This window comes from Gopherus evgoodei, unplaced genomic scaffold (genome assembly GCF_007399415.2).
Source record: "Gopherus evgoodei ecotype Sinaloan lineage unplaced genomic scaffold, rGopEvg1_v1.p scaffold_32_arrow_ctg1, whole genome shotgun sequence".
Lineage (NCBI taxonomy): Eukaryota > Metazoa > Chordata > Testudines > Testudinidae > Gopherus > Gopherus evgoodei.
In genome coordinates, this window is record NW_022059994.1 from 2178535 (window position 1) to 2200418 (window position 21884).

Here is a 21884-nt window from a genome sequence, read left to right on the forward strand (position 1 = left end):
TATTATTTACATTTTTTATCTCTCCCTCAAATCTATAGTGAAGTTTAACTTCTCTAAATAACATCATTTGTATTTCAATTGTGGAATTTCAAGAAATCCTAAATATTTATCTTAACAAAATAAACATTAAATTGTCAGACTGGGTTGTTCAGTTACAATGTACGTGTGTCATAAACATCACAACTACACACATGTGCAGCTGGTTTCTCTCTCTCTCTCCCTCTCCCCCACTCTTTATTGTCTTGACTGGTTCTCTCTGGATGGCAGGACACATACATCCACCTCCTGCACTACACCTTTGAAAATTAAATGTTGAAAAAATGATAGAATTAATTAAGCTATATATTTAAGTTAACTCACACAAGATTATATAATAATCTTTGAACTTCTGTCAGCATTAATTCATGTGATTTTTAACTTTCTAGCTACATTTAATTGGTAATCAAGATATCACCCTTCCTTTCTTTTTCTTACATCAATTAACAAAACATGGTCCCCAACTTCAAACGCTCTCTTCCTGTAAGCAGAGTCAGGATGAGCTCTACCCTGACATCTGGTGGTGAATTATGGGGAGTACGGAATGGAATTTCAGGTATTTGCATTGGCACACCCACCACAGCTAGCATAGCCCACGGCAGCCTAGGGTGGTGGTTTTGACAGCTCTGGCATCCCCAATTTCTTTGTTATTGGAGCAGGAGGAATAAAATGTTGTCACCCTGATTATGTGAATGAGGAACTATGAGACTGCTTTATGACAGAGATGTCTCGACATCAATTAAGTAACACTTGCTAGACAAGGGATATGGGTGCCAAAAGCCAGTGAAATGAGAGAGGTTGGGGACTGGTGTGTGTACCTGATGGAATGGGCCCCTTTTGGGGGCCTGGAACACCAATTGCACATCCTTCTCTCTCCACTGTTGAAGAGGGGAGCTAATTTTTATTCCATTAAGAGTCCATCTAGGGGCTGCTGAGCTGAATTCACGTTGGGCCAATGGTGCACCAGCACCAGGGCTCCCCTACTACAAGCTGAAATCACTAAGAGCTGAAATCACTGAGTGCTGTGTTACCTAGTGGGGGAGCCTGAAGATCTATTGCTAAGCAGCTAGCAGAGCGGAGCACTTTGCAGCACGGTTGGAGCAGCCTACGGAACAGCGGAGTGGAGTGGTATGCGAGGACGGCTGGAGCAGCTCACAGGTCTGCTGGAGGAGCGGCGAAGCTGGTGGCGCAGCTGGTGGAGTGGAGCTGGTCGTGGTGAAGGGTGCAGCAGAACTCCATGGAGAGGCGAGGCAGTCGGCCCCGACCCATGTAAGATGCCCCTTAACATCCCTGTGTGTGCCCTCCCTCCCATTTCCACCCAGGCTAGGGGGGTAAAACCCTGCAGATAAACTTTTGAACTCTGTGGTGGCACTGACCAGAGACTTTTGGGTTGTTGGACTTTGAGGTGATTGGACTTAAGTCCCTAAGGGGGAAAGGACATTGCCAAACGTACTTGGAGGTGGGTTTTTTGCTTATGGTTTGTGTTATAATCCTGTTTGTGGTGTTTCTCCAGCATGATGCTGCATTATTTCCCTCCTTTATTAAAAGGATTTAGCTACACTCAGACTCCGTGCTTGCGAGTGGGGAAGTATTGCCTCCTAGAGGCGCCCGGGAGTGGTGGTATGTAATTGTCTCAGGTCACTGGGTGGGGGCTTGAGCCGGTTTTACATTGTATTATTGAAACGGAACTCCTGTATACTGAACCCAGCCCTTCTTGCTGCCAACTCAGAGGGGCGGAGGAGTTACATTCCTATTGATAGAAATCTCTTCTAAAATCTCCAGTTTTTAGTTTATTTTTCTTAAGGCAGATTATTTGCAGACAATGTACTGTAAGTATCCACTGTTGATTTCAGTGTACTGCCAGGCTCTTCATGTTCTTGGTTATAAGGACACAACAAATGTAGTTTGATAAAGAAATAGAGAAGGGGTTGTATTCCTTTACTCAATCATCACACCTTAACTGAACTGTATTAAAGATGCCGGCACTTAATGACACATAACATGAAATTTGGTGAAGTTTTTTTTGGCAACCCTTTCTTCTTGGCCCTAGATCAGTCAAAAGGGGGATATTTTTGTTGTCATGTGAAGTTTAGAGTACAAAGAAAAGAAAGTTTCTCCAGGAAATTCATCACAATTCCTCTGGGTTTTGTCCACCACTTTCTCTAAAGCTCTGTAAAAATAGTGACTGATTGATCGAATTCTATGAAATTAGCTGTTTACCTAATTTCTTGAAGATCTAGCTGAGCAGAGTCTGAGGGGAGGCACATCACATGGCATTGCTAGGACTCCTTTTTGTTTTAAACTTGATGCATTATGAACATTTTCAATGTAATTATTCAGGTTTGAAGATTTATTCACAATATGCCATCCATGGCAGAGTGCCCTAAACGTACCTTGATTATTTGAAAATAAATACCCTAAAATTATCTTTTAATGGAGCCATTTGTGCTTTTGATTCAGTCTACTGGTGTCTAGGTGGCATGGGCTCCTGAAACATTGTGTGTTTCTTAATTTTTAACATAGGGAAATTTTAATCTAAAAATAGATCATTTTTCCATAAAATTTCCTTCAGAAATATCTGCGTTCCTTTCCCTAGTTCTCACTGAATTATGTGTAATACTGTGTTCCCAAATCCAATTTTGTTGTGTTATTACATGGGGAAATATGCTGGCAAATAGGTTAATATATAACATGGTTTTTACTATATGACAAGACACAAAAATGTGTTGTCCCTCACAATTTACAGCATGAAGTGTCATAAGAGATTGCAGGCAATGTTCCTTTTTAAATTTCTAACTCTGAATGGGCTCCCCCATCAGTTCCTGCAACCCTGGCTGGCAGAGCTCTCTGTGAATGAAGCAGCCTGCAGTCTGCCAGGGAACTTCCACCAAGTGTCTTTATGACTTTTTATGGTTCATCACAACATAGCAGCAGTTAAAAGGAGCCGCTTCCTGCTCCAACTGAGAATTTTATACTGCTGCTTTCTTCTCAGCTGTGAGCTAGTGACCTCATCAGGCTCCCTACACGTGCAAGTGATCCCCTCTACCCTTCCAAGCTGAAACTGCTCAGTCCCTCCTCCTCTAAGTGCACCTGGTGCCCTGGGTGTTCTCAGTGACCAGGGTGCCTTCCAAAGGGCTCAGTCTGTAGCTGCTAACAGCCCTGTCACACGGCCATGATTGTGTAATTGACCATACAGTGAAAATGTAAACTGTTACCTCATTATTCAATTCAGAACCTAGATCTGCCAGTGTCTGCTCTGCACAGCCATGATGTTATATAATTTTACGTGTCTTCTTCTTCACCTCTTGTGCTGTCATAGTTCTAAGTGGAAATTCTTCTACCGCTTTTTAAAAATCATCTGTAGCTGTCAGTACTAACTGGTATCACTTCTGTGGTACTGGATATAGTCCGATTAAATTTGCTTTCAGCAGTTCCCAGGGTTTAACAACCTGTGTGCAAGAACACAGGCTAGAGTTATTATTTGGATCTTTCCTATGACATTTTTATTATAATCTCATCTATAGTAAGCAAAGTAAATGTTATAATGTGGTTTCTATAATAGTTGATGTCTCCACACAGTCAGAATCTAACTTTTGGTATTTTTCAGACATAAATAAATACAGGCCAAACTTCTGCAACTGAAAACTTGCATAAATACACTGTCACTGTGCCAGTACAGCGGGCAATAGAAGTTGTTGCTGCACTAGTGTTAGAGCTGATTAGAGGCTTTATTGTGCAGCAATAATAAATACAGATCATGATAAACAATTCGCTTGGCTAATGCTTAAAAACACTTCAGATGTATTTAACATGGGAAAGATGCAAAGTGTTTGATTTAATGGGAAGCAATCTGCTCAGGTCCACTTCATTACAGGGGTTCTAAAGTTAAGTCCAATCCAAGCAGGACATTTGCCTGGCATGAGATCCTGTAGGAACTCCTGCAAAGCATATGACAGAGACAGCAGGTTGACCAGAACCTTCTGTAACTCCCTGGGTTCTCTGCTGTCTTTCCAATGAAACAGAGAACAGTTACCCAGAGCACTCAAAGGTCTCCTTGGAAATCTAAGAGAGACTCAAACCAAACAGTGGAAACACAAACTTCCTGTTGGAACCAGCACAGGATAATTGAAAGAGCCTCAAATGCCACAGCTTTAAACTAGGTTCGACGGGGACAGGTGAGCAAAGCCCATAGGTAAGTGGGGAACAAGACCTGGGAGATGGGTTGGAAACAGGAGGGAGCACGGGCTATAATGGCAGAGAGGAAGGAGGGTCAGGGCAAAGCTGGGAGGCAAGATCAAACCAGTATCTTAGATGCCTTTATACAAATGCAAGAAGTATGGGTAATAAGCAGGAAGAACTGGAAGTGCTAATAAATAAATACAACTATGACATTATTGGCATTACTAAAACTTGGTGGGATAATACACGTGACTGGAATGTTGGTGTGGATGGGTATAGTTTGCTCAGGAAGGATAGACAGGGGAAAAAGGGAGGAGGTGTTGCCTTATATATTAAAAATGTACACACTTGGACTGAGGTGGAGATGGACATAGGAGACGGAAGGGTGGAGAGTCTCTGGGTTAGGCTAAAAGGGGTAAAAAACACAGGTGATGTCGTGCTGGGAGTCTACTACAGGCCACCTAATCAGGCGGAAGAGGTGGATGAGGCTTTTTTCAAACAACTAACAAAATCATCCAAAGCCCAAGATTTGGTGGTGATGGGGGACTTCAACTATCCAAATATATGTTGGGAAAATAACACTGTGGGGCACAGACTATCCAATAAGTTCCTGGACTGCATTGCAGACAACTTTTTATTTCAGAAAGTTGAAAAAGCTACTAGGGGGGAAGCTGTTCTAGACTTGATTTTAACCAATAGGGAGGAACTTGTTGAGAATTTAAAAGTAGAAGGAAGCTTGGGTGAAAGTGATCATGAAATCATAGAATTTGCAATTCTAAGGAAAGGTAGAAGGGAGTACAGCAGAATAGAGACAATGGATTTCAGGAAGGCGGATTTTGGTAAGCTCAGAGAGCTGATAGGCAAGGTCCCATGGGAATTAAGACTGAGGGGAAAAACAACTGAGGAAAGTTGGCAGTTTTTCAAAGGGACGCTATTAAGGGCCCAAAAGCAAGTTATTCCGATGGTTAGGAAAGACAGAAAATTTGGCAAAAGACCACCTTGGCTTACCCTTGAGATCTTGCGTGACCTACAAAATAAAAAGGCGTCATATAAAAAATGGAAACTAGGTCAGATCACAAAGGATGAATATAGGCAAATAACACAGGAATGCAGAGGCAAGATTAGAAAAGCAAAGGCACAAAATGAACTCAAACTAGCTATGGGAATAAAGGGAAACAAGAAGACTTTTTATCAATACATTAGAAGCAAGAGGAAGACTAAGGACAGGGTAGGCCCACTGCTCAATGAAGAGGGGGAAACAGTAACGGGAGACTTGGAAATGGCAGAGATGCTTAATGACTTCTTTGTTTCGGTCTTCACTGAGAAGTCTGAAGGAATGTCTAGTATAGTGAATGCTTACGGGAAGAGGGTAGGTTTAGAAGAGAAAATAAGGAAAGAGCAAGTAAAAAATCACTTAGAAAAGTTAGATGCCTGCAAGTCACCAGGGACTGATGGAATGCATCCTAGAATACTCAAGGAGTTAATGGAAGAGGTATCTGAGCCTCTAGCTATTATCTTTGGGAAATCATGGGAGACGGGGGAGATTCCAGAAGACTGGAAGGGGGCAAATATAGTTCCCATCTATAAAAAGGGAAATAAAAACAACCCAGGAAACTACAGACCAGTTAGTTTAACTTCTGTGCCAGGGAAGATAATGGAGCAGGTAATCAAAGAAATCATCTGCAAACACTTGGAAGGTAGTAAGGTGATAGGGAATAGCCAGCATGGATTTGTAAAGAACAAATCAGTGTCAAACTAATCTGATAACGTTCTTTGATAGGATAACGAGCCTTGTGGATAAGGGAGAAGCGGTGGATGTGATATACCTAGACTTTAGTAAGGCATTTGATACAGTTTCGCATGATATTCTTATAGATAAGCTAGGAAAGTACAATTTAGATGGGGCTACTATAAGGTGGGTGCATAACTGACTGGATAACCGTACTCAGAGAGTAGTTGTTAACGGCTCCCAATCCTGCTGGAAAGGTATAACAAGTGGGGTTCCGCAGGGGTCTGTTTTGGGACCGGTTCTGTTCAATATCTTCATCAACGATTTAGATGTTGGCATAGAAAGTACGCTTATTAAGTTTGCGGACGATACCAAACTGGGAGGGATTGCAACTGCTCTGGAGGACAGGGTCAAAATTCAAAAATGATCTGGACAAATTGGAGAAATGGTCTGAGGTAAACAGGATGAAGTTCAATAAAGATAAATGCAAAGTGCTCCACTTAGGAAGGAACAATCAGTTTCACACATACAGAATGGGAAGAGACTGTCTAGGAAGGAGTATGGCAGAAAGAGATCTAGGGGTCATAGTGGACCACAAGCTTAATATGAGTGAACAGTGTGATACTGTTGCAAAAAAAGCAAACATGATTCTGGGATGCATTAACAGGTGTGTTGTAAACAAGACACGAGAAGTCATTCTTCCGCTTTACTCTGCGCTGGTTAGGCCTCAACTGGAGTATTGTGTCCTAGTTCTGGGCACCGCATTTCAAGAAAGATGTGGAGAAATTGGAGAGGGTCCAGAGAAGAGCAACAAGAATGATTAAAGGTCTTGAGAACATGACCTATGAAGAAGGCTGAAGGAATTGGGTTTAGTTTAGTTTGGGAAAGAGAAGACTGAGAGGGGACATGATAGCAGTTTTCAGGTATCTAAAAGGGTGTCATCAGGAGGAGGGAGAAAACTTGTTCACCTTAGCCTCCAATGACAGAACAAGAAGCAATGGGCTTAAACTGCAGCAAGGGAGATTTAGGTTGGACATTAGGAAAAAGTTCCTAACTGTCAGGGTAGTTAAACACTGGAATAGATTGCCTAGGGAAGTTGTGGAATCTCCATCGCTGGAGATATTTAAGAGTAGGTTAGATAAATGTCTATCAGGGATGGTCTAGACAGTATTTGGTCCTGCCATGAGGGCAGGGGACTGGACTCGATGACCTCTCGAGGTCCCTTCCAGTCCTAGAGTCAATGAGTCTATGAGTCTATGAGCTCTGGACAGTTTCTTGTCCCTGAAGAAGTCAACCCTATTTTAATCTACAGTCTGTGCATTAAGAATTTCTGACTTACCCAGCAAGGCAGAAATAGAATCCAGTTCTCCTGATTCTTAGTCCAGTGCCATAATCATTAGACCCTTCTGACTCCCCTGGAACATTGTTTCTTTACATCCTCTATGCTGGGCCAAGGGGCAGTCCCTCCAGACATGTCCCATCTCCTGGCAGAGGTAGCACTGGGCCTCCCCTGTGGAATAATGCACCTGGTAGTGGGCTCCATGGTAGCGGAGGAGGATGATCCCCTCGAGTGCCTCTCCATCACACGTTGGCAGCAGCAATTGAAGTTGCACCTGCCGGCAGAATGAGAGGATGTGACGGAGGGCGGGGTCTTTGCAGCCCAATGGAAGAGGGCTGATAACAGAGCTTGGTCACCCCAGGGTAGAAAGGGCAGGCAGCAGGGCAACATTGGGCAGGAAGGGAGGGACAGAGATCAGGACTAACTGGACACTCAGGTCTTCCAATGGTGTCAGGGAGCCGAACACATCCCCACCATCAGGTCCTTCTCCACCACCTCCTGAGCGACGACCTCCGATACTAGGAAGAAGACAACCTTTTTCATACATTTTGGAGTCTGCCTCGATAACAGTGGGACCCACTGCCCTCGCCAATGCCTGCACGTAGGTCTCCACTTGGGGCGAGGTGGGCACCAGGAGGCAATGGACGCCGTGCTTCCTGGTCAAGGTGGATAAGGGGCCCCTGCCACTATAGATGGTAGCAAAGGCGGTGGTAGGAGGAGATGATGTAGTGGCAGGTGGGGGGGGGTCGCCACCACCTGGGTGTATGCTCTGGGGGTTGAGGGAAGAGTATCTTCAGAGCTGGTAGAAGAAGCAGCGGGGAGGGACGGCGCAGCCCTAGAACGTGTGTATAACATCGGCCCTAGAACATCACCGAGTGCTTCCTCCAGAAAACCTATGGTGTTCCTGAGCCAAAGCACATCTGCTGGAAAGACATCTACATGCATTAGAGCCAGCCGGTAAGAAAAAATCTTTCTTCTGCAGTGATGTTAAGTTAAAGAACATGGAGAAGAAGAAAACCTCCACTCGAGTTGTTATTAGAGCTGAAGCAGAGAGTCCAGATAAACACGGCAAGGGCCCAGGACTGACTATCAGCAGATCTGCCATTTTCTATTCCTGGCTTTTTGACCATGAACAAATCTCTTTGCTTCTGTGTGCCTCAGTTTCCACAACTATAACATAACGCAAATCAAGGTTCTGTTTATTCTCTCTCCTATTTTGCAAGGCGGGAAACTGAGATACATTTGTGGCCTGTCTACTCTACCGGTCTAGAGTGTCTTTGTAAGCTGATGACTCTCACATGTTGTTCAGAACCTATGGATAACGCAAGCTCCTAAGTTTGTTCTGTGCTTAGCCGCTATGGCAACAGCTGGGCTGGGCGGCCTTTTCTCGCTGGGCTGTGCGGAGCAGGTTCTGGGCACTAGGGATACGAAGAGGCTCTCAAGGACTAATTCTTGAAAATAAATATCAGTGAACTGCAACGCAATATAAAATCACTGCTGCTAACATTGGTGGGTGATAAAATACTAGCAGAGTGGTAATTAATGCTGAGGACAGGACAGTGACACAGAGCAATTGGATCCCTTGATAAGCTGGACCCATTCAAAGAAAAGTTTGAAAAGAACCAAATGAAAGGTCCTAGCCCTAGCAGCAAAGCATGCAGGCTGCACCTACCGCATGGGGACGTGTATCCAGGAAAGCACTAACTGTGAAGAGGATTGAGGGGCCATGCTGGGCAAGCCATTCAACATGAGCACCCAGTGTGATGCTGTGGTGAACAGTCCTAACGCCATCCTTAGATGTAGGAAAAGAGCAGTGAGTAGCATAGGGAGGTGACACACCATCAGTAAGACTGATCCTGGAATACTGAATCCAGTTTTGGCATCCACTTTTGAAAAAGATTTTGAACTATTGGAGATGGGGCAGCAAAAAGCAATGAGGGCTGGAGAAAAATGCCTGCTAGCGAGCTATTGAAAGAGCTCAGCTTGTTTAGATTATCAAAAAGATCGGGAGGTGACGTCATTGAAGTGTTGAAGTGACTTCATGGAGAGAAAATATCGGGTATTAAAGGGCTTATTAATCTAGCAGAGAAAAGCATAACAAGACCCAGCGGCTGGAAACTCAAAAGAGACCAATTCATATTAGAAATAGGGCACAAATATTCAACAGTGAAGATGAATCACTAAAAGAACAAACTGGAAAGGGAAGTGGTGGGAATTGTCCATTTCTTGATGTCTTCAAAGACTAGATGCCTTTCTGGAACGTGTTTAGTCATTGAGTGGGGTGATCCAAGGGACGCAGCTCAAACATCCAATGTGTCTGGACAGGGGTAGGACATCAGCACTGCAGGGGAGAGGGTAGGTGCAGTGCCAGTGCTACCATTTAGGCCAACTAGGCGGTTGCTTAGGGTGCGAACATTTTGGGCGCCAAAAAGTGGGGCTCCCAATGTTTTTTTAAAGCCTTTCAGCGGCCACTGTGCTGGGAGGGAGAGGGAGTCTGAGCCGCCGGAAGCCAGCCCAGGGGTTGCCCTGCGTCAGCGCGCCGCCACCGGCAGGCAGCCCAGGGGTTCGGGCTAATGGTGGCGCACTGACCCAGGGGAACCCCTGGGCTGCCTGCCGGCAGCTCGTACTCCCTCTCCCTCCCAGCGCAGAGGCTGCTCCATCCCAGGTGATTCTTCTCATTGCCAGCAGCACCACCAGTGGCTGGGCAGAGCTCCGCAGCTCTGCTTAGTGCATATGACACAAGCCCGTCGATGGGCGTGACAGCAGGGCTTCGGGAACAGAGGTGAGCTGGGGTGGTGAGGTGCCGCATAGCTCCCCAGGGAGGGGAGCTGCCGTGGGGGGGGCAACTCAGGGTGGGGTGGGGATGCTTCAAGGTTGGGGGGGAGCTGCCACTGGGAGGCACCACAGGGTGGAGCTCCTGCAGGGCTTGAGGGGCGGCGCTCAAGGTGGCAGTTTCGCCTAGGGCAGGAAACTTCCTTGCACCAGCCCTGGGTGGGTGTGGCAGTGACATCACAAGGGCCTTTGGCAGGACCTCAGCCTATTGGACAAAGGTGGTGGGGAGGTGATGATCTCACAGAGAGATCTTGACATCAACCAGGCAGGACAGCAGTTCAGGACAAGGGCAACCTTGGAGATCCCTGTGGCTTTGCTGCAGCACGTCTCCTTCTCAAGGTCTCTCCTTGAGGACTAAGAGAGAATTCACTTTCACGTACGCTGAGCGCAAGGAGGACCCTCTTTGGAGTTTTCTCCTTTTCTTGATTTTGCTAGACAACAGATGTCCCTGTATAGAAGGTAAGAGCCTCCGAGAGGTTTGGAACCTGTTCAGTCTGATCCATCAGGTGCCGGCTGAATTCTAGGAATGGAAAACACTAGATTGTGGGGGCAGTATTTTATTTCCGACCTAGGACTTTGTCCCTTAGAATTCCTGGGGACATTGGGGTTTCTCCTTTTTGTTTTCCCTTTTCCTGTCTCTCCCTCCTTTCTCTTCTTCTCTTGCATCTTTGTCCTTTTCCCCTGCTCTCCTTTCACCACCAGGACCAGTCTGTGCATGTGGAGTGGGGGGTTGGGGGGGGTTGCACTCCAACTCTCATTGCGGGAGGCCCTCCCAAAGACATATGGCTGGAATAGTGCTCTAAGAGTGACTTCCTCCAGTGGTGACCTGGGACATCTGGTGAGAACTCTCAGCTTTCTGATTCTCAGAGTCTCAGTGCTAATTGGGTGAGCATGGGGCTATTGTGAGGGAGGAGACTCAGGTCCTTGTTATTCTCTCTTAAGACCAAGGAAATAAGCCATAACCAAACATGTATTTGATTGTTCTTGCTGCTTTTCTCCATTCATTGTCTTTGAGTAATTCATGATTCTCTCTCTAATGGGCTAGTTCTTCTGAAATACTTACTGAATAATTAGGTTTTAATAAAGCCATATGCAAACCCATACTTCCAGTCACAAAGGAGTCAAGCGGCACTCTACAGAATGGGAGACAGTCCACTGCAAAGCTGTGACCCTGAAAAGGATTTCAAGGCCATAGTGGACAAACTGCTCAACATAATCTGTCAATGTGAAACTGTGGTAAAAAAAGGTTAAAGCCATTCTTGGATGGATAGAGCAGTGAGTATGGAAAGGAAAGTGATCCAGCATTGGTGAGACTGATACTGGAATATTGAATCCAGTTTTTGTGTCCACATTTTGAATATTATGTTAAAAAAGTTGGAGAGGGTACAGAAAAGATTCATAATTGAGTGATGGGGATGATGCCTTGTAATGAGATATTGAAATAGCTCAATCTGTTTAGTATGTACAAAAGAAGAATGAGATGTGAGTTGCCTGACTTCATGGAGAGAAAATGTTGAGTATAAAGGGCTCTTTTATCTAGCAGACACAGGCATGACAAGATCCCATGGATGGAAGCAGAAATCAGAAAAAGAATAATGACAATAAGACCAAGATTTGTAAGAAGGTGATTCTCATTGGAACAAACTACCAAGAAAAATGATGGCTTCTCCATCTCTTTATATCTTCTAATAAAGACTAGATGCCTTTCTGGAAAATGTTTGAGTAAAAGAAAATCCCAGCTCTTCTGACATACAGGAGGCCTTAGGATATGCAGGGGATCAGATTAAATGCTCTAATGGTTCCTTCTGGCCATGAAGTCTACTAACTTATGAAAAGTTGATTACCGCCTGCGGAAGAGCATCTTGTGTTCTACTGTGTAGTCGGTGTCATCCCACAATGAAGAGTTATCGAGTGGGGTGATCCAGGGGAAGCAGCTCAAACATCCAATGTGTCTGGACAGGGACAGGACATCAGCACTGCAGAGGAGAGGTGGGTGTGGCAGTGACATCACAAGGGCCTTTGGCAGGACCTCAGCGTATTGGACAAAGGTGGTGGGGAGGCGATGATCTCACAGAGAGATCTTGACATCAGCCAGGCAGGACAGGGGTGCAGGACAGGGGCAACCTTGGAGATCCCTGTGGCTTTGCTGCAGCACGTCTCCTTCTCGAGGTCTCTCCTTGGGGACTAAGAGAGAATTCACTTTCTCGTACGCGAGCTCAAGGAGGACCCTCTTTGGAGTTTTCTCCTTTTCTTTTCTTGATTTTGCTAGAACACAGACATCCCTGTATAGAAGGTAAGGGTCTCTGAGAGGTTTGGAACCTGTTCAGTCTGATCCATCAGGTGCTGGCTGAATTCTAGGAATGGAAAACGCTAGATTGAGGTGGCAGCATTGTATTCTCAACATAGGACTTGTCCCTTAGAATCACTAGGGACATCGGGATTTCTCCATTTTGTTTTCCCTTTCTCCTCTGTCCCTCCTACCTTTCTCTTCTTGATTCCTTTGTCCTTTTCCTCTGCTCTCCTCCCTCCACCAGGAGCTCTGTGTGTAGAGTGGGGGCTGGGGGAGAGGGTTGTGGGAGGCCCTCACAGAGAGGTGAGACTGGAATAGTGCTCAGAGTGTGATCCCATTGGTGGTGACCTGCGCCATTCTTTGGGCTATTTGATGAGAACCCTTAGCCTCCCACCCCTCAAAGTCTCAACCTTGATGGGCTGAGGAGGGGGCTATTGACAGGGAGGAAACTCTGGTCTTTGTGGTTCTCTTTTATGTCCAAGCAAATAAGTCACAACCAGTGATATGTTTGACCAATGTTGATGCTGCTCTCCATTCATTGTCTCGGAGCAGTTCATGATCCTCTCTGACATTCCAATTCTTCTAAAATACTTGCTGAACAATTTCTATAAACAATTGTTCGTCTGTAGCTCATTTGAGAGCAACTCTGCTACTGACTGAGCACATCAGCTAAGACAAGTCACTGCTCCTTTCTCAGCCTTAGTTTCTCCTTCTGTCAAGTACGAATAACAATCCTCTCCCACCTACCTCATGATGGGTAGATGATGGGGATCCATTGAAGAGTGTCACTAGTAGCAGTGCAGAATAGGAGGTGTCCTATCACATTGAGCCATATCAGATTATGACATAATATTCTATTTGATTGGTATTTTATTCTTTTGAAATTGTTAAGAGCAGCAACTACTTAGCTCAGACTGAAGCATCTCATCTAACTTTCTAGACCACAGTCTCCTCTTTGTGTACAATGAGACTAGTTTAATGCACTGTGAGAACCAGGAGATGCTGTTGTTTTGCAAACAAATATTTGTTTGCAAAGAATTTTCATCCTACTTGTTTTGATTTCAAGAAACAAAGTGGTTTAGTCTGAATGGATTTTCTGACAGAAAACGGTTTCCATGAAAATTTTCACCCCTTATTTCCTGGGCTCTATCCCTGCCTCCGTGGGGGTTGTTGTCTGTTAGTTAGAACAGGAGTCAGACCTGTTGGCTTCTCTTTCCGGCTCTGTCACCTCTTTGTTGTGTGACTCCTTGGGTAGGTCCAGTGGGAGTAAGGTCAGTTCTCTAACTCCAGGCAGCAGAGAGCCTGGGCAAGGAGGGAGGCTCAAGCTGTCTGCGAAGGAGAAAGGGATGTTTCCAGGTGCTGGACGTCAAGAATTCTAAACGTTGCTAAAATGGCTGGTGTAGAGAAACAAGACATAGTTGGGGCCAAACTTTAACCATTGTCATTTTTAAAGCCCATTCGGGGATGTGAGTGCCAGAGAGCCATAAAGAGGGGGAGCAACTTGCCCAAAGCCCCACAGATCAATAGGCAGCAATGGAAGCAGGAGTGACCCTCCCTCTCAAAGGCAGGGGGACTGGACATTAGGGCCTGGCTGCAATTGCCAGCTGTGGGAAGGAGTGTGCAGCAGTGGTTAGTGAAGGGGTCCGTCCATGGCTCTGACACTCAGTGCGACCCTGAGCCGGTAGCTGAAGCCCGTTTGCCATCAGTAGGGTTGAGGTCCCATCGCTACAGCCCAGGGGGGTTGGGAGGCTCCAGGAAGATGTGTAAAGTGCTGGGATGTCAGGATCCTGGAGCCGCTGTCACCTCCGCACTAGGGCAGTGTTCTGCACCCCGCTGCTGCTGGCTGACTTTCTCCATCTCCTGGCAATAAGACAGACTCTTGTTTTCATAGCCAGTCAATCACCCTAGTGTCATCACCCTGCCTGCTGGCTGGGCAGGGTAACTCCTCAGGTCACCACCCTCTCCAGCCTGCCTTGGGCTTGGAGAGTGAGGAGGAGGGCAAGGGACATCTGCTGACCTGAACATCCGCCATCCATCTTACCATCACGTAGAGTTCCTGATTCTGCTTGTGTAGAAGTCATGAGGGATTTGGACAATAGGCAGGTCCCCACGATCCCCCATTGAGGCCTGAGCCCTGCAGCTGGTGTGAGTGGGGCAGGAAGATCCCTAGCTAACAGGTTCTCTCTCGCTATACCCCACTCCTGGTGGGTACAGGATGAGGGACAGCAGCTCATGTTCCTGCAGGCCATCTACCCCACGTGTCTGGCTGCACAGGACAGAGGGCAGCACACGCTGGAGCCACGCTGCTGCAAGACGGCTGTGGTGGAGAGGTTTGTGGTGAATGAGACACGTCATACAGCAGTTGGAGGGAGGAGAGAGAGATGGGATTGGCAGGGGTATCGCCAGGCTATTGGGTGGGGGCTGGGTGGTGTTGGAGGGGGCAGCAGAGGGCAGGGATTGCTGGGGCGGAAGGCTGGGTAGAAGAGAAGGGAGAAATTGTGAGTTTGGTTAGTGAGGGAATTGTGGGGCTGGAGGGCAGCTGAGACTGGGGGACAAGGAATAACATGGACCCAGCTCGGTAGTCGGGATGGTGCTGAATGGGGGCAGTTTTGGCAGGGAGTAGGATAGAAGGGAGTGGGACTGAGCTGGGCAGGAATCCTGGAAGGGGGACAAGTCTGATGGGCAGGAAGAAATGGGAGGAGCAGGAGGTAGTGGGGGATCCTGCTGGCCATGTGGGGCACTGGCTGTGTGATCTCCTCATTGGGAGGTGTCAGTAGGGCCCGAATCTCTCACGCTGCTTTGTCTCCTTCGCGTCTCACAGGAGCTCACTGAGGAGCTTCCTAAAGACTCTCCACCCAGCGCCATCCCTCGCCAGCTCCCTGATTGCAGTGGGCAACCGCAGGTACCGAGACAGCCCCCCTTCCCGCTGGCTCCCCTAAGCCCAGTGCTGCTCAGGCCCAAGGCTGGGAGTCACTGTCACCTCCCAGGAGTGGCTCCTCTGGCAGAGCTGGTGGGGTGGGAAGGTTCACTCTCTCCTGGCTGGGCTCTTCTTTTCACTCCACTAACATTCCAGGGGCCTTGGGGAGGGGCTCACTCCCGGGCTCAGATACAGGAGGGGCAGCAGGCTCCAGGGAACAGGCGCTATTCCTGTCCTGCCACTGTCTGTCTGTGACGCCTTGGCCTTGTCATTCCCTAGCTCAGTGCCTCAGTTTCCATTCTCGCCAGCCTGTGCCTATATCCCTGTGGTTTCGTGTCCGTGTTGGTGACAGTCCCACTCCCGTACTGCGCAGTCTAATACCAGCGCCTCTCTCTTCCCAGCACCATGAAATCTGCCCTTGAGCCAGACCTAGAGACCCACCTCTTGAGAGCTGCCCTTTGCTCAGTCTTCACCCTTGGCACGGAGAAGGACACCATCAACACCCAGGTACCTCCTCCTCCTCCATCCTCCTCCTCTTCCAGAGTGGTCCTTGGTCCCTGCTCCCTTGATTCCCTGGAGCTGCAGATTTAGGGGTGAGGTAGGCAGAGATGGAACAAGCTGCAGGATTGGATCCTTTCCTCCAGAGGATTACCCCACCCTGGGCGATTTCTTTCTTTCTTTCTTTCTTTCTTATGCCGTGTTTTGCCCAGCAGCCCAGCTTCCATCCATAGCAACTTGGCTGTTTCCTACTCTTCTACCTACAAGGCCCTCTGCAGAGACCTGCTAAGCTCATGGATCAAAGATCCAGGTGTCATCAATCCTTGCTAAAATTCCTGCAGTGGGATGTGAATGAGACAGGGCAGGATATGTGTTTGGGAGTCTTATCAGTGCTTCCCAGAGATGCATCTTCCCATCCTCTGGCAGATGTAGGCCCAGTTTCCCTAACTCTGAGCCATGCTTTGCAGGCGCTGTACAAAGTCATGCCAGAGCTCCTGGATGCCATGCTGGGGAACCTGCTGGCAGAGTCCCCAGACGCAGGCAGGCTCCACTCCATCCTGGAGGTGAGCCCCATCAGGAGGGGTGGGAACCAATTTTACCTTAACTCTTTGGGGGACTGGTAAGGAGAGACGGGTAGATCCACTTTCTACTCTGTCCTCCTAGCTGGGTCCTCATTGGGGCGTCCTTGGTTGGGGAGGTCAGTGCAATGCAGTGTCAGGTCCTGCTTTCTTGAGGGACAGAGGAAGGAACTGGGACTTCAAGCCAGAGCTCTGCCTGGTTCTGTTGAGCACTAACCACAGGGCCCCTGGCTGTCCTGTGGAGTGAGAGTCTGAAAACCCCCCTTCTCCCCCCCTCCCCTCCCCAACACACACACCCCATGAGATTCTGGAGATCATTCTCAGAGAAGAGGCACACGCTCCTTTCTAGAGAAACAGGAGGAGCCCAGGGAATCAGTCCTTCTCTATGATATGCTCTGAAATTCCTGGGGGGGTTGTGCTCTCAGTGACTCCCTACATGCCACCAAGGATTTTATTAGCAGGGAAGGGCAAGGGTTCAGTCTCCTTTCTGGGGAACTGTTGAGGAATCAGGAATTCTGGGAGGATGGGACCAGCCCCGATACCGAACCTTGTCCCAACCTACAGAGACCCTGACAAGTTGTGACCTGCAGGATACAAGCTGTGTCCTAGGGGAAAGAATCCCCTTCTAAAGCTCTGTGATCAATGACTCAGCTATTCCCCCTGTGCATAATGTCTCGGGCCCCTGGGGCTGGGGGGGTGAAGCTCTTTGCAAAGCACCACCTGCCCATTGATCCTGACCTGTCTCCTTTCCCCACAGCATGTCAACCTCTGGATCGTGTCCAGAGTGTCCCAGGATAGAGCCAGGGCCATAAGGAGCAGCATGGTACTGCTCAGATAGGCAGTCACCCTCCCTGAGTTTGACGTAAGTGACCTCTGACCCTAGCTTCCTGACTCTAGGCATAGGCGGACTGGCTCCAACGGGCTGTAGGATCTGTTGTTGCAGGGGCTGTGGGTTTGGAGTGTTCTTCTTGGGGAGGCAGAGTCAGAGCAGGGAACGAGACAGGCTTGAGTCAAGTTCTTCTTGTCCTGGTCAAGTGTTGTCCCTGGGCCTTTAGGGGGACCATGCTCCAGCCCCTGCTTGGCATCCCAAAGCAGCTCCTGGCTCCCTTGGCAGCAGAGCAAATGAAGGGTCTATCTCAGGCTCCTCTCTCCCACTCCTCTCTCCCACCATCTCCTGCAGAGGGGCTAAGGGGAAGGAGCCTTGTGGCCCAGGGGGAACACGGAGCTGACAGGAAACTGCTGATGGAGTCCCCTCTCCTCTCCCTTCCATTAGATCTCATGTGGCTCAGCAGGCTCTGTTTGTCAGTGACCCAGACAAGGACATCAGCCAGCAGGCCAGGGAGGGGACTTACCGGCTGTACCAGCTGCTGCTCCAACAGAGGGGTAAGGAACCCGCTGGGACACGGAACCCAACAGGGGACTGAGAGTGACCACAGGTGGATAATGGGACCCCAAACATTTTCTCTCAGCCTGACCCCAGCTGGAGGACAAATCTCTCTCTGCCTCTGTTCTTCTCCACTCCACTGTGCAGCCACCAATGGGATTGGAAGGACACAGAAACTGCAATCAGAATGATCAAAGTCTCTCTCTCTCTCTCTCTCTTCCAGTGCTGACCATACATGAGGCAGAAGTGCCATGACTGGCAACAGGATAGCAGGCTCCTGGGCTATAAAAACACAGCCAGCGTGGGGGAGGTAAGGACACTGCGGCAGGGCATGACACAGCTCAGGGAGTGGGGCTGGCTGGGGTCCCTGCAGTGGATGCCTCCTGGAGACAGGACAAGAGCCCACTCCTTATTTCCAGCTCAGAGTTCCTCATCCAGCACCCACGGGGACAGGCTGGTGCTAAAGGTCCCACGCTGGAACCTGGCTAGTTGCCGTGATTTGAGTGTCTTACATGGAGCCATTGCTACGAGGCATAAGGAGAATCCCCAGGTGGATGAGTTAATAGAGGATTATGGCTCTGGGTGTCTGTCTGCTCCTTGTCCCCCTGGCTGATCCCCAAGTGTCTGAGAGGAGAGCACTGGCTCAGTCAGTCACTATTCCTTGATCAGACCCTTGTTTAATTCCCTGCAGCCTGTAGAAGCAGAGAAAGGAGGTGGGTTTGCCCAGTTTCACTGCCAGTCAAGAAGCAGAATGCCCCAACCTGGGAACTGGGCAGGGGACACAGTGAGCTCCAGAGCCAGTATGGACCACATGCGCCCTCCTCATGTGTCCAGACCCGGCCAGGGAATGGTGGAGTATCTGGACCTCAGCCACTGTTCCAAAGAAGCACATTGCCACTGACCCAAGTTGCGGCTACTTGCTGCACAAGTAGGAAATCAAAGACCGCTCTCCACTCCCCCCCGTCTCACAACCGTGGGGAGAACATCCAAACCTTGGAACACACCATAACCCAGTAGCCCCAGATTGGAGCGAAAGGTGAAATGGGTGATTTCCACAACATCACAGAGGAGGCCTTGGAATGGCTCCTGGATCTACAAGTGCATCTCCAGAATGCTGCTCTATAGCCACCACGTGAGAGAGACTGTGTGAGCTTGTCCTGCCTCCCACAAGCTGCATTGCTGCAGCAGAAGAAAAGTTTCCTAGGAGTGTGTGTGATGGGGACAGGGACATGAGTCTCCTTATCCTTGTCAGGTTGCAGATTGGATTCCCTTTGGAAGAAACCAAGGAGCTGCAGAGACCTTACCCAGCTACTAGAGAAATCACCAATTTAGGGGGGAATAGACCTTTGGTCTGTCAGCTCCAATCCTCCCCTGCCCACGCACACTCCTCTAGCCACTGAGGTGCAGGAAATCTCTCTGCTGGAAGCAATCCAGGGTCCCCTATCATCTCTGTGCGCTGCACAGCAGAGTGGGCTGTGCTCACCCACATTAGAGATCCATTTCCAGCCCATCATGGCCCCTGCAATAAATTGCGCTCCAGAAAGAGCCACTGGAGGCTTTGGTCCCTAAGCATCTGCCACCTTTTAAGAAAGGGGCTTCCCTGAGCCATGGGACCCTGAAAGCCTCCTGGGAAATAAACTGCCTTGGCTACAGCAGCTCTCTCACCCTCCCTTTGGGGAACCAGATGCTGAGGCCATTCTATCTCCAGGGCTTGGAGGCTGGCTCTGGGCAATCTGCTAAAGCCTCCTGTCCTGTTGGTTTTAGGTCTTCAGAAAATTCTTCTCTGAGGAGCAGAGAAAATACTTCCTCCAGACAGCAATGCTGGTGCTCCACGACCCCTTGCGTGTGTCAGCCAGGCTGGGCTGCTCCTCACATACTCCATCCTGGGGGAAACCCAGCAGCTGATGGGGGACAAGGTGAGCAGTTACATTAGACTCAGGAGTTTGGGGCGGGGCCCAGGCCTCATTCCCATCCTATCACCATTGGCTGGCCTGGGAGCAAGGAGCCTAGTGGGGACTTGTGGACTTCATGGACTTGTGTTCTTTAGATGGGATGCTCTGCTATCACTCCTGGGAAGGGCAGGGGAGTCCTCTAAGTGCCCTCTGTGAACCTTTCCTGCCCCACAGAGCTGCACCCATTTCCCCATGGCCTAGTGTCCATGTCATCCTAGCCACCACCCGGAGCTGCTCCCATCACTGGCAGCCTGGGAGGCCAAGGACTGATGGGTGATGGTGACTGGCCAGGCAGTTCTGAAGGCACTCCTGCCCTTTATTCTTCCTTTGGCCCTTCTATGGGCTCTCAGAGGGGAACATGAATAGGAACCTCCTCCCCACCTGTCTTCTAGGCCCTGGGGGGTGTGACAGCCTCCCAGATGGGTGCAGTCAGAAGCTGAGCCACCTCAGGGAGCAGTGGGGACAGGTCACCTTGTCCTAGGAAACCAAGCAGTGCTAGTTCTCAAAGAGGTGGAGAGGGAAGACCCCGCTCCCACATGGCAGTTAGCGCCATTTACTTCTTTGGGCATATGGGTCTCCTGGGGGAGAAATGGGATCCCTGCTGCATAGCCTGGCTGGGAGCTTTTCCCATCCCTGGGACAGAGACATCTCCATCAATGTGCCACTCTTGTTTTTTTCCTAGCAAGAGGCTCCCCACAGATGTCCTCAAACCTGTTCTCCTGGGAGTGTTTCTGGGAGGAGGCTCCCGTCCCTCAATCTCCACTCCATCATGTACTCTCATTCACATAACTCCGCTCTCCAGTTCCACCTCCTGCAGCAGGACAAATGAACCTTCAGCTCCTAGAGACCTGACTCTGACCTCCTTCTGATCAGCAACGGGGTTTCACCATCCTCTCAACAAACCTGTCAGCCTCTGATTGATGAAAGTCAGAGCCACCAGAACCAGCCAAACTCCAACTGCAGCCTAGTCGAGTCTTTGTGAACTTAGCCCTTCTGGAAACCAGGTCTGAACTGGAGAGGTCTGAATTCATGGACTCAGATTTTAAGGTCAGAAGGGACCATTAGGATCCTCTAGTCTGACTTCCTGCACAATACAGGCCACAGAATCTCAACCTCTCACTCTTGTAAACCCCTAACCTATGTCTGAACTATTGAAGTCCTCAAATCATGGTTTCAAGACTTTCAGGTGCAGAGATTCCTCCAGCAAGTGAACCGTGTTTATACTGCAGAGGAAGGTGAAAAACCCCCAGGGACTCTGCCAATCTGCCCTGGAGGATAATTTCTTCCCGAGCCCAAATATGGTGATCACCTAAACCCTGAGCATGTAGGCAAGTCTCACCTCAACCCAATAAGAGCAGGACTGGGCAGCGCAGGTCTGTAAGAGGGAAAGGAGAATGCTTTCCGCTGGGCTGCAGAGCCTGGGGCTTAGCCAAACTGAATAGAGAATGAGTCCTACCTCAGAGGGACCATGTATTGGCCTCGAAAGAACCAGACTTCAGTGGCGATAAAGCCTAGCTGGGCTATGAACTGGAATGAAAACTAGGTAGGAAGTTGAAAGCAGCAAGGAAAGCCTAGAAGAGAACTAGAGAAGAGAGGTAGGATGTGCCCAGAGAAACCTGCAGCAAAGAGAAAAGAGCAGGCCTAGCTGTTGAGTACAGAGCCCTGGGCTGCTTCTAGTGTCAGGATGGGACCAGGTTCCTCTACTGGCCCCAAAGAAGGGAACATACACGCACCCCGAGAGGGTTACCAAGCCCAGCAAGGGAGCTGCAGGTTGAGGCAGAGCTCCAGCGAGAGCAGAAGAACTTTTTTCTCTGCGAAGACCTCTTTGGACTTTCAGTGTGTGACAAGCTGAGCCCCAGAAGCGTTGACTAAAGGTGGTGAGCCAGCCAGAGGGCCGAATTACCAGGCAGAGAGACTGCTATGGTGCTGGAGTGACCATCGATGGAGGACCAGAGGGCACCTAACAATGAGTAGATTCATTGATTATTGGCATAGTCAGCAGGATTGAATTCCCCTGTCATCCGTGAGGGCTCATGGAACTGTTGGTTACTGAAGGAAGGTCCAGTCCCCACAAGTAGGATTTCCCATTTGAGTTCCAGGACTGGTTAAGCAGCCAAAGCTGGGCTCGGGTTTCTCCAGCAGCTCCTAGA

General features: G+C 48.8%; 1 protein-coding gene and 1 long non-coding RNA gene across 4 annotated transcripts in view; one reads left to right on the top strand and one right to left on the bottom strand.

Moving 5' to 3' along the window:
* LOC115640831 overlaps nt 1–21884 on the top strand; it is a 70417-nt gene that overhangs the window by 37096 nt on the left and 11437 nt on the right. The window contains exons 7-8 of one of the 3 annotated variants that reach the window (XM_030543859.1): nt 19547–19698; nt 20417–20693. In XM_030543859.1, coding sequence (XP_030399719.1) covers nt 19547–19687 — 141 coding nt within the window. In that variant the 3' untranslated portion in view covers nt 19688–19698; nt 20417–20693. Of the gene's footprint in view, nt 1–19546; nt 19702–20126; nt 20269–20416; nt 20694–21884 lie in introns of those variants that run through there. The other 2 variants (XM_030543858.1, XM_030543860.1) reach the window with 2 other exon arrangements.
* On the bottom strand, nt 31–7562 carry LOC115640919. The gene is made up of 3 exons (XR_003997937.1): nt 7284–7562; nt 1783–3485; nt 31–513 (listed from the first exon to the last, which is right to left on the bottom strand). It is a non-coding gene; the product is annotated as an uncharacterized LOC115640919 (long non-coding RNA).